The 10,588-nt window shown below is 45.2% G+C and overlaps 1 protein-coding gene across 4 annotated transcripts in view; it reads left to right on the top strand.

The window, feature by feature from the left end:
* The window catches only part of Gata3 (GATA binding protein 3), a 21,005-nt gene that overhangs the window by 8,336 nt on the left and 2,081 nt on the right, over positions 1-10,588 (top strand). For 2 of the 4 annotated variants that reach the window (XM_021215479.2, XM_029547696.1), the window contains 2 exons: positions 1,427-1,569; positions 7,110-7,235. In XM_021215479.2, coding sequence (XP_021071138.1) covers positions 1,427-1,569; positions 7,110-7,235 — 269 coding nt within the window. Of the gene's footprint in view, positions 1-1,423; positions 1,570-7,109; positions 7,236-10,588 lie in introns of all 4 variants that reach the window. The other 2 variants (XM_021215478.2, XM_029547695.1) reach the window with 1 other exon arrangement.

Here is a 10,588-nt window from a genome sequence, read left to right as displayed (position 1 = left end):
TGTGTGTGTGTGTGTGTGTGTGTGTGTGTGTGTGTGTGTTTCCACTTTCCCCTCTATCCTGAGTGTCTCCTCACCTCTGCAGTATACTGTGGTTGAGCTGCCTGCCCTTGTCAGGGATTAGGGTCTCCACTCCCTCCTTGGCTTGAGGAACTAAGCATTCTAGTGTCTTTTTCCACATCCCCCAAAGTAGAAGAGATTCTTTCAGACAGAATCTTTCTCCCCTTTGGAGGTTGGAAAGCAGTCTCTTTGGCCACTTTTCTCCCAGGGATCCATTTCTACTGAGGAACGTTCTGGAGTGGGTCCCTGTCTGGCTTTAGCCCTGCTCCTGGGAGTGAACAAACCTGGCTGGTCTGGTCTTCTGTTTGTTTATTTGTGGTTTTGGAAAAAGAGAAGCTGCAGCAAGCAGGGCCTCAGTTAATGAGGGGACCGGCATCCCCCCACCTCTTTGACTAACTTACCTCCCCTCCTAATCTGTCCCTGACCTTCATTCTATCTGTTCTGCCCGCTTCTCCCCTGGCTTCCCCCTCTTGCTGATCTCCTGCCTAAAGTCTGGTCTGTGTTTCCTTCCATCGGCCCTTGGCTGGCCAGGCTGGGGCTAAAGAGTCTGACTTCAATTCCTCTAACAGCAGCTGCAAACCTATGGGAGATGTTGGCAGTTTTTGAAGGGGAGACTGTGAGGGTAGCGGATGAGTTGATCCTGCTGCACCTTAATTGATGACTGTAACTAGGGGCATTTATAGTTTCATTGGAAGTGAAAAAATGTGAAGTTTTAGCTACTCAACCAGCCAATTGATCAATGTATATGTCCATCTATTATCTGTTTATCTCTCTCGCCATTGGTTACTCTTTCTTTTCTTCCCATCCTGATCTACGTTACCCAGTCTATATAGAAGGGCCTGGAGACGGACTGAATCGCTGTTCCTTGCTTCATTTATTTTTCCTTTTGAGAAAAATGAAAGAAGTCTTTGGCTTTGGCCACTGTCTGATCTGTGCACAGCATGTTCTTAGGGAAATGTTTTAAGGTTCAGTCTCCCTCCTTCCTCCCCCTCTCCTTTCCCGGCTCTATCTTCCTCACCAAGTGGGACCTGTCAAATTCACTCACCTGAGGTCTGTTTGTAACGGGGAAGAGTTCTGTCAGGGCACGAAAGGTTGCAACTTTGGATCACTTTGTAACCATTTTCCTCACTCGCAAGAGTTTGGAAATGCTTTTGGTTTTATTTTCCCTTCTGATCTCAATGCATGTCTGGGGGTTTGTTTTTCTGTACACCAAGTGTGTCTCAGGGATGGAATTCAGATATTCAGGCTTGGAGGCAGGTGCCAGGTCGCTGAGGGATCTCACAGACCCTCCCTCATCATTCTAAGTGTTACCTCCTTTTCATATGCTTTCCTTCCCTAAGTGACTTATCTGTGACCTTGTTTCCAGAAGGCAGGGAGTGTGTGAACTGCGGGGCAACCTCTACCCCACTGTGGCGGCGAGATGGTACCGGGCACTACCTTTGCAATGCCTGCGGACTCTACCATAAAATGAATGGACAGAACCGGCCCCTTATCAAGCCCAAGCGAAGGCTGGTAAGTTCTTGGAAGGACTGAGCTCACGTATCTGTTTTGTGTTTTCCCTGTAGTCTCTGAGAAAGATGGCTTTCTGCAGGAAACTGGCCTGGTAGTTTTCTCTCCTTTATTTTTTTTTCCCTTCCTTTTACTGTTTCTCCTCCATCTTTTATTTCTTTTTATCTCTTATCCTTTTATACTTTTTCAAATTAAATACAAAAAAAACTTTGTATTTTCATTTTTCATGGCTAAGTCATTTCTGAAATTTAAGGACACTAACTTACTGATTATCACATCTGAAACATATATCCTGATAGAGTAGCTAAGCTTAGCAACATCAGAACCACTGTGTCAATAATTGCTGGGTCACAGGGAGAGATTTAATGTGGAGAATGAAGCATCCCAGTAACCATTTAGAATATTCTCTGGAAGTCATAGAAGTCTCTAAGGAGGCCGTTCCAGACCCAGGGCTGTAGATGAACCTCTGATAACCATGCTATAAGGTTAATAGGACTCCATGTTGTGATAGTACACTCCTGTAATCCCAGAATTTAGGAGGTGGAACCACGAGATCAGGAGTTCAAGGCCAGCCTCAGCCACATACTGAGTTTGTAGCTAGCCGGGGCCATGGGATTGATGGTGACTTAACTGAATTTTAGAATCAGTCTCTGGTATTTATCTGCTTCTTGGTCTGACACTTTGAAAACTTTATGTGATTCCCGTCTTGACTTGTGATCTCATCTTCACTTTTATTTCCTTCGAACCACTCTCCATAGCGCGAGAGTTTCCCGCTCCGCCGCACACATTCCTTCTTTCCTGAGCTTTTTGATAATTAGGAATCCTTGAGAGAACCTCAAGCCATGGAGCATTTAGAGAGGTATCAAACAGGAGCTGTTCATTTGTAAACTTGACTCTGGAACCTTGGGCCAGCTTGAACGGTGTGTGAGTGAGCGAACGTACCTGGGACAATAAGAGTAATTAGCAGAGGATGATCATGAACAGGCCAGATCAGAAAGCTCATCAGGGGAGCAAGCAAGTAAGTGGAGGCTAAACATTTCCCCATGCAATCTAAGGGAGAAAAGTGGGGCAAAAACCAAACAGATGAGACACCCCTCTTCCTTACAGCACTATTCATCTTCCCTGTTAGACAGCAGCACGATTTAACACCTTTCACATCCTCTTTAGCAAAAGGCAAACTTTCTAGGGGTGGAAGTGCCCACATGACTTTAATTTTTTTTTTTTTTTTTTTTTTTTTTTTTTTTGGCAATCTTAGATCTCTAGGCCTCATCCTATCTGATCTTTGCTCTTTTCTCCAACAGTCTCAACCCCCATACCCCTTCTCATGCAGTTTAGGGTTTTTTTTTCCCCTTTCTTTTATGTGCAAAGCCAACTTCCTAGGAAAAAGCTGCCGGATATCTGAGTGCTAGAGATAACTCATAAACAACAACTCAGCTTCCCCAACTTAAACATCAAGATGTTTAGACGGGCCAGAACAAGAAGCATTTAAAAAAAAAAAAAAAAGATGACTGGAGGTGTTAGCTCTGAATGAGTGTGATCACACCGCAGAAGAATGCCGTGAATCACTCAGAGCCAGGCCTAAGAAAAAAAAAACCAAAAAAGAAATAAAACCAATAACAAAAAACCTTCTTGTTGAAATAAGCCATGGTACAATAGTAATTTTTAATTTTTAAGTAAAGACCAAAAAAAAAAAAAAAAAAAAGTTTAAAAAGTTCTGAAAAAGCCTGAGTTCTCTGACGGACAGCGGAGAATTTCTCTGTCTGCGCGGAGAACACGGGGAGATTTCTAGTGCCAGTTTATGTAGGTTTGCCGTTCCTCGCCTTTCATAGGAAGTCTGTGGAACTTCTGAGTAATGATTGCCTTTAATTCTAGAGCTCACGGGCTGTCGCAGGTTAAGCTGTCTATCTTCATGCTGTCCCCTGGTTGGGGGAGGTATTGATATTTTCAATCCCATTACAATTTATATGCTACACAGAGATGCAGAGACGATTCCCCGTCTCTCTAACGTTGGTTTGTGCTGCATGCTATGGTGTGTGTGTGTGTGTGTGTGTGTGTGTGTACACATCAGAGGATCACTTGGACGAAGAGTCAGTGTTCTCCTACCCTGTGAGTTCTGGGGATAGAGCTTAGAACATCAGGCTTGCCCACACGCACCCTTGTGCTCTGAGCCATCACACCGGCCCTCCCTGACTCTCCCAGCCCCCACCCCCACCCCACCTGCCCTGTCCCCCATTAGATTGCTTTTGTTTTTGTTTTGTTTTTTTTTTTTCCTTTTCCTACCTCCATGCTGGGGCATAGTAGCCCAGGGTCCTGCACGTTACGGACACTGGAGCTGCACTGTCTGCTTTCTTACACTTCTGTCCCTTTACTTTGGCTCTGTCTTTCTAGCTTGCTAATTTTGTCTTACGCATTTGCAGACCCCACTGATGACGACTCAGCCCATAACGTAGCTAGCTTCTTCATGAGCTACAGATCTGACACTGACTTAGAAGAGAGGACTGATGGCCAGATCTATAGTGTTTCCCCCCCCCCCCCAATAGTATTCCAGAATTTTCCTATGTTTTACAGCTAGAAAGGGTTGAATGGCTTGCTTATTTAAGGACTTGCTGATGCCTCTGGCCCTGAGTCCAGCAGTGTGGCTCTGTACAGTTCTGTAAGTTTGCCTAAACTCTGTTTTACCAGAGATGTACGTGGCACACACGTGCGCTTATGATATTTACCATATAGTGTGAAGGATAATTTATACATGTACTGAATTCTTTCTTTAGAGAACTCATTGTATTAGTTGGCGTTATTTATTTACCTTATATATTCAAAATTATTGAGTTGGGAAAGCTGGTTGCCTGAGTGGGCACTGTTGGGCTTTATCTGAGCTTTATCTGAATATTTCTTCTGAAATGCCGTTGGAAGGTGATAATAATCACATGTAACATAATTGTCACAAATGATTAGGCATTGGTTTTCAGTAGGACTTTCTTCCAGAGAGTACAAGAGGGAAATGGTTATTTAAGTATTAAATGATCACATTTCACAAAGGCAGGTGGCTAAAGGCACCAGAATCAACATCAACACTCTCCGGGTCTGAGCGCTGATTTTCAAAATGGGCAGCACCTTTCCAGGGTGAGAGGGAAGGCTGTTTCTAATTTCACCTCCTTACAATCCCGAAAGGAATTACTGGGGGGAACATGTCTGAGTTTGGTTGTTTAAAGCCCGCAGGACAGTGGTTGGAGGATAACGTAGAGGTTTGAAAGGAAGGGAACATGTCTGCTGAATTTAAAATCGCCACTCGGTTTCCAAACATGTTTACTGCGGCTTTGTGCCTGATACAGTATTGATAGAGATAAGGCAAGGGCAATGGAGTTTTTAGTTTCATGTTCTTAAAAATTGTACCAGAACTGATTTTCCTTCCCACTTCCTCCTTCCTTCCTTCCTTCCTTCCTTCCTTCCTTCCTTCCTTCCTTCCTTCCTTCCTACTTTTTTCTGTCTTTCTTTTTTTGGGGGTTGGGGATACAGCCCAGACCTTTCGCTATTGTTAAATAGCCCTTCCACTGAGCTGACTCTCCAGTTTCCAGAACTTCCCTAATGCAACCGAATGCTTTGTCTTCTGTTCTTTTCTTTACTATTAATTTCTAGCTTAGTATCAGGACTCATTTTTGAATTAACATTTTCTTTTCAGGGTGAAAAAGAGGGGAGTATGTTAGAGGCGACAGCTCCATTTTCTTTTAATTTTTTGTGTCTGCGCACACGCGGGGTTGTACAGAACGCACACAAGTGCGTTCTCGCATGTTCGCTGTTGTAGGTAAAGGACAAGTTGTAGAACTTGGTTCTTTCCCTCCACCACTCAGGTTTAGGGGTCTAATTCAGGTTGTCAGCCTCGGTTGTGAGTGCCTTTAACTGTGAGCCATCTTGATAGCCCACTGTTTCACTTTCTTTCAATAGTTCTGTGTTTAATTTTTCATTAAGAAAATGTGTGTCAAAAAGTTGGCTGATGAATTCACATGCACGAAAAGTAAAAGAAACCTCTCCCTGTTCTTGTTGGTTTTTTTGTTTTGTTTTGTTTTAAAGCAGAGCTAAGTAAGAACATTTTAATTTACTTTTTGAGACAGGATCTCTCTTTATAGCCCACACTGGCCTGAAACTTCCTATATAGCCCAGGCTGGCCTCACACTGGTTGCAATCTTGCTTCAGCATTTCAAGTTTTCAAGTGCAGGAGTAACAGGTGTGAGTGAGCCACCAAGTCTACAAAACCAAGCAATTAAAATTCAATGTGAGGCTGATATTTGGCTTGTGGCTGCTTTCCATCTCTCTGGAGAACAACACATAGGAAATATGTAACTTCACCGAGGTGGTGAGCCGGGTGGGAAGGCGATGGTCAGGATTTCCACTAAATCATCAAAGTATCGCTTCCTTTTGTTTTGTTTTTGGATTGTCTCATTACCCGATGACCACCTACCTAAAGATATCACGGGCGGCAGTCCTGGGAGTGGCAAGTCTAAAACCGTCAGCTGTGGGGGATGGCTACAGGGTGATTGAGCAGGGGCTTGTTGACTCAGACCGTCCTGCTCCAAAATCATGGCATCCTGAGTGTATCACACACACATATACACATGCATGCTCACACACACACATGAGCATGTGTGCACACACATACATACTCACTCACTTCTGAAAGGGTAAATTGACTCTGATGTAGAACTCCACTCTCCAGAATCAAGTTTTGTGTGTGTGTGTATGTGGGTGTGTGTGTGTGTATGTGTGTGTGTGTGTGTGTATGTGATGCAGTCTCTAAAATATATGCATTTATATATCTGTGTATAAATCATTATTTTCGTTTAGCATGCACAGCATTGGGTTTCTTTAGGCTCTCTTCGTACATTTGTATTGGCATAGCTTATTTTCACCTTGCTCTCCTCTCCTACCATGTATCCTAAGCTAGCCGTAATCCTCCTGCCTCAGCCTCAGAGTGCTGGCACCACTATGCCCTGCTAATTTAGCGCTTTTTGCTTGGGGGCGGGGGTCGTCTATCTAGAAAGTGGCTTCTTAGCTCAGCCCTCCTTCCTTTTCTTTGCTCTTACTGTCCTCTGTCCTGTCAGTCGGTAGCTGAGGTAGAGATCAATGATTTTGATTGTCTTTCTTGAAAAAGAAGTCACGTGGGCCCGGGAATGACTAAGAGCTTGGTACCCAAATTAGCCTGGCTAATTGGAAATTGTCACTCTTAAAGATGGACTGGGGATGGAGGGAGCTGGTAATATTCCCAGGGAGGTGGCACTGGGCTCTGGTTTTCCTCCAGCTCTGCACTGGGAGAAAGCAAGTTTGGTATTTGCCTGCTGAGGCCCCAAAATGTCCAAGACTCTAGATTGGCTACATCTTTCTTCTCAAGGATGATGTGGGATCTTGATGACTTTCATATGGCCCACTTGCTGGTTTTGATTTCACTGTCTTTTTTTTTTTGGGGGGGGGGGTTTCCAAGCCAGTCTTCATAGCTCTGTCAACATATTTACCGTGTGTTCCAATTTTATCCTCTTCTCTTTCCCCACCCCCAGTCGGCAGCAAGGAGAGCAGGGACGTCTTGCGCGAACTGTCAGACCACCACCACCACCCTCTGGAGGAGGAACGCTAATGGGGACCCGGTCTGCAATGCCTGTGGGCTGTACTACAAGCTTCATAATGTAAGTGGGACTGGAACCAGCCGGGATGGGGGTGGGGAGGCATCCTGACCATGACCTTGAAACTTTACCAGCATCCAGATTTCTGATGGGTTTCAGTCACCTTCTTTGGAGCTAAGCAATTTGTTCAGATAAAGAACGCAGTAGGCCTGAGTTTATTATATGTGTTTCTTGGTTTTCTGAGATACATGTTTCCTATAGCCCAGGCTAGCTTTGAATGCTATGTGTAGAGGAAGCTGTCCTTGAACTCCTTCTGGTCCTCCTGTTGCAGCTTCCACAGTGACAGGATTACAGATGAGTGTCACTACATGTGGCCAGGCATAGTTTTGAAAACCCGTCTTTGCTGAGATGAGAGGGGTTAGAGACAGAGAGGGAACAGGTTTGGCAGCACACTCATAATCCTGACATTTAGAAGACTGAGACAGGAGGACCCCCATGAGTTGAAGGCCAATATGGCCTACATAGCTAGTACCGGGCCAACCAAGGCTACATAGCAAGATCTCGCCTCAAAAACAACACCACAGATGAAGAACACAGCCCACTACCTGTTTTGTGTATGTTTTTGACAGTTTTTATGTGAGGTTAAACACCTGGTAAATATCATAGACCTGTCTGTGTAAGCTTTAAGGGGGAAAAATCTTGGAAAACAGGAAAACCAACAGTTCTAAATCATCAGGTGACCCACTGCCTTTAATTCCAGTGCTTGGGAGACAGGTGGGGGTAGATTGTTGTGAGTTCCGGGCCAGCCTGATCTACACAGTGAATTGTCAGACAGCCAGTTCAACATAAAGAGGCCCTATGTCAAAAAGCACAATAAGAAATCATAGTTCTGTTTTGATGTTCCCTGTCATGAGGTGGGGCTGGGGGTGGGGGAGCTCACCTCCCTTATAGGAGGAAGGAGAAAAAGATAAATAGGTATAAATCTGTGGTTCTGACATCCATTTCTGAGCCAAATGGGACAGATCGATTTGGTTACTGATGGGGACACAAGGCCTTGGCTGTCCCTGTGCTGTGAACTTCAAATGGCCCCCTGAGTGACAAACAGGAACTGAAGTTTCATTAAATAACTCTGTCCCAACTGGGGTTTTCACTTGTAAAGGACTGGGGGGGGGGGAATTAAGGTTGGAATGCTAGGGAAAAGAAATGGTTACTTCTGCCTTCTAGACCCCATTAGCCTAAGTTAACTGCCATTCACTAGAGGCTACCAACCCTGGTTTGTTTGTTTGTTTGTTTGTTTTTTCTTGAGCCAGTTTCTTATTGCCCAGGCCGGCCTTGAACTCACTGAACTCACTATGTAGCAGAAGATAACCTCAAATGTATAGTTATTCCTAAGCCTCCCCCCCCCCCAAAAAAAAAAGTTACAACTGTCTTGTTCCTCAACTTTACCCGATTCTTCTGAAGGTTTTTGCCTTTGGCAGACTCTGGGAGGAATGAGGAGGTAGCAGGAATTTCTGCGTGCGGCTATTCTCGGAGTAATTCACTTTACCCGGGAATACCTGGGAATTGAAGAGGAAGCCAAGCCCCCACCCCCCTCTCTGGGATAAAGTTTCTGAGATTCCTTTGGAGTCTGAACTCACATCTCTTGACATGGTCCCCTTCAGTATTGCCCAGAACGAGGACACCCTAAGCCTCCTAAGGAGAATCTGCCGTTCTTCCCTCATTCCTGGGGCCGTGGTACACACAGGATTAGCAGCACTTAAACCAAGTCCTGCTTCCAAATACAAGGCAGAGGAGTTAGAAAGGTTTGTGGTTACAATCTGGTGGGACTGGAGTATTAGCATTTAGTAGCCTCTCCACGTACCCCCATAGCCTCCATGGGTATTTTCTCGAGCTACAGCTTGCAGCTTTCCAAGAGTGTCCATGATACTTGATGACGTGGGAGCCTCAGAAAGGCCCACAGTGTAGACGGGGCAAAGACTCTATTTCAGCTGTTGTAGCAGGGTGTCATAACTACTTGGTAAAGCAATCTGACCGCACAGTACCACAAGATCTCCATGAACTGCCGTGTGTGTGTGTGTGTGTGTGTGTGTGTGTGTGTGTGTGTGTTGTGTGTGTGTTTCTCTACCACCTCCACGGAGCCATAGAATTCTAGGAAACTAGCTACCTGTCCTGCTTTGAGTAGTGGTGGTGAGCTATGATAGAGCTGTTTACATGTGTACTTTTGAGTGGTAATGATTGGAAATTGATGATTTCTTCTGTGCGGCAGGCAGCAGGGATGGAAGGCAGGGTTTGATGTGTGAGGCCAGTGCTGAGTCATGCTCGCTCACTCTAGCTTGCTCTCAACCTAGTGACTTTTTCTCTATTGCATATTCCTATTCCTTCCTGGACCCAAGGGTTGCCTATTGTGAGGGGAGTGAATTTTCTCATTCTCATGCGATTTTTGCTTCTCCTCCTCCTCCTCTTTCTCCTCTTCTTCCTCTTCCTTCTCCTCCTCTTCTTTCTTCTCCTCTGTCTCCTTCTCTTCCTTCTCTCTCTCCTTCTCTTCCTCCTCCTTCTTCTGCCTTTTGGCTTAGCACAGATTCGTCAAGAGAGGCAGCTCTGGTGTATACACTGAGATAATAATCTAAGGCCATTTTCTTGGTGTGTGGTGCCCTCTGCCCATACTGTGTCTGCACATGTATGCCACGGGCTCCTCTCCTCTTATCTAGGTGTTCAGATGATTACCTATCTCTGCATCAGCGTATCTAGGTGTGTTGCGACTAGCGAGCTATCTGTGGCCATGTAGCTATTGGTGTAACCAGATATTATATGTAGATATCTGGCTGTGTACATCTACACAGTGGTGTATCTAGACATTATCTTAGGGAAGGTCTGGTATGGGGTGGATACCTGTCATCTCTGTGGGCGGTGGCTTTATCTTCCTGACAACCTGGAGAAAGGGCCCTGAGACATTTTTCTGGCACTGACATTGGCTCTTTGGCTTCTCCTCGCCCAGTCTTCCTGTCACAGGGGCAAATAAGGTCTGAGGCTCCGGTGTAGGGCTCTGTAGCCCTCTCTGGTGACCTCTGCCTGCACAAGGTTTGCTTAACAAACCTAGAAACTTGGTCCTTCTTGGCTATTTTGGATCTTTTCTTCTGTGAATTCTGGACACTGGGGCTGTTCAGACGGCCTGCTTCCCATCAAGATTCTTGGTTGCTTGCATCCCTGGAAACACAGCCAGCTAGGCGGTTGATTCTTTGTGTCAGATGCATGCTGGTGACATTCACTTGCTTGGCTCTTCATGAAGAGAGGCCTCTATTGGTCCCATACTTGATGATGGGTCCTGTAGGAATGGAAAGGATGTTCAGCAATCAAAGCTTAGAGCTTCTCTGCTTCTCTCTCTCTCTCTCTCTCTCTCTCTCTCTCTCTCTCTCTCT

Source organism: Mus pahari, chromosome 16 (assembly GCF_900095145.1).
Source record: "Mus pahari chromosome 16, PAHARI_EIJ_v1.1, whole genome shotgun sequence".
NCBI lineage: Eukaryota > Metazoa > Chordata > Mammalia > Rodentia > Muridae > Mus > Mus pahari.
This window is presented reverse-complemented; position numbering and strand designations above follow the sequence as displayed.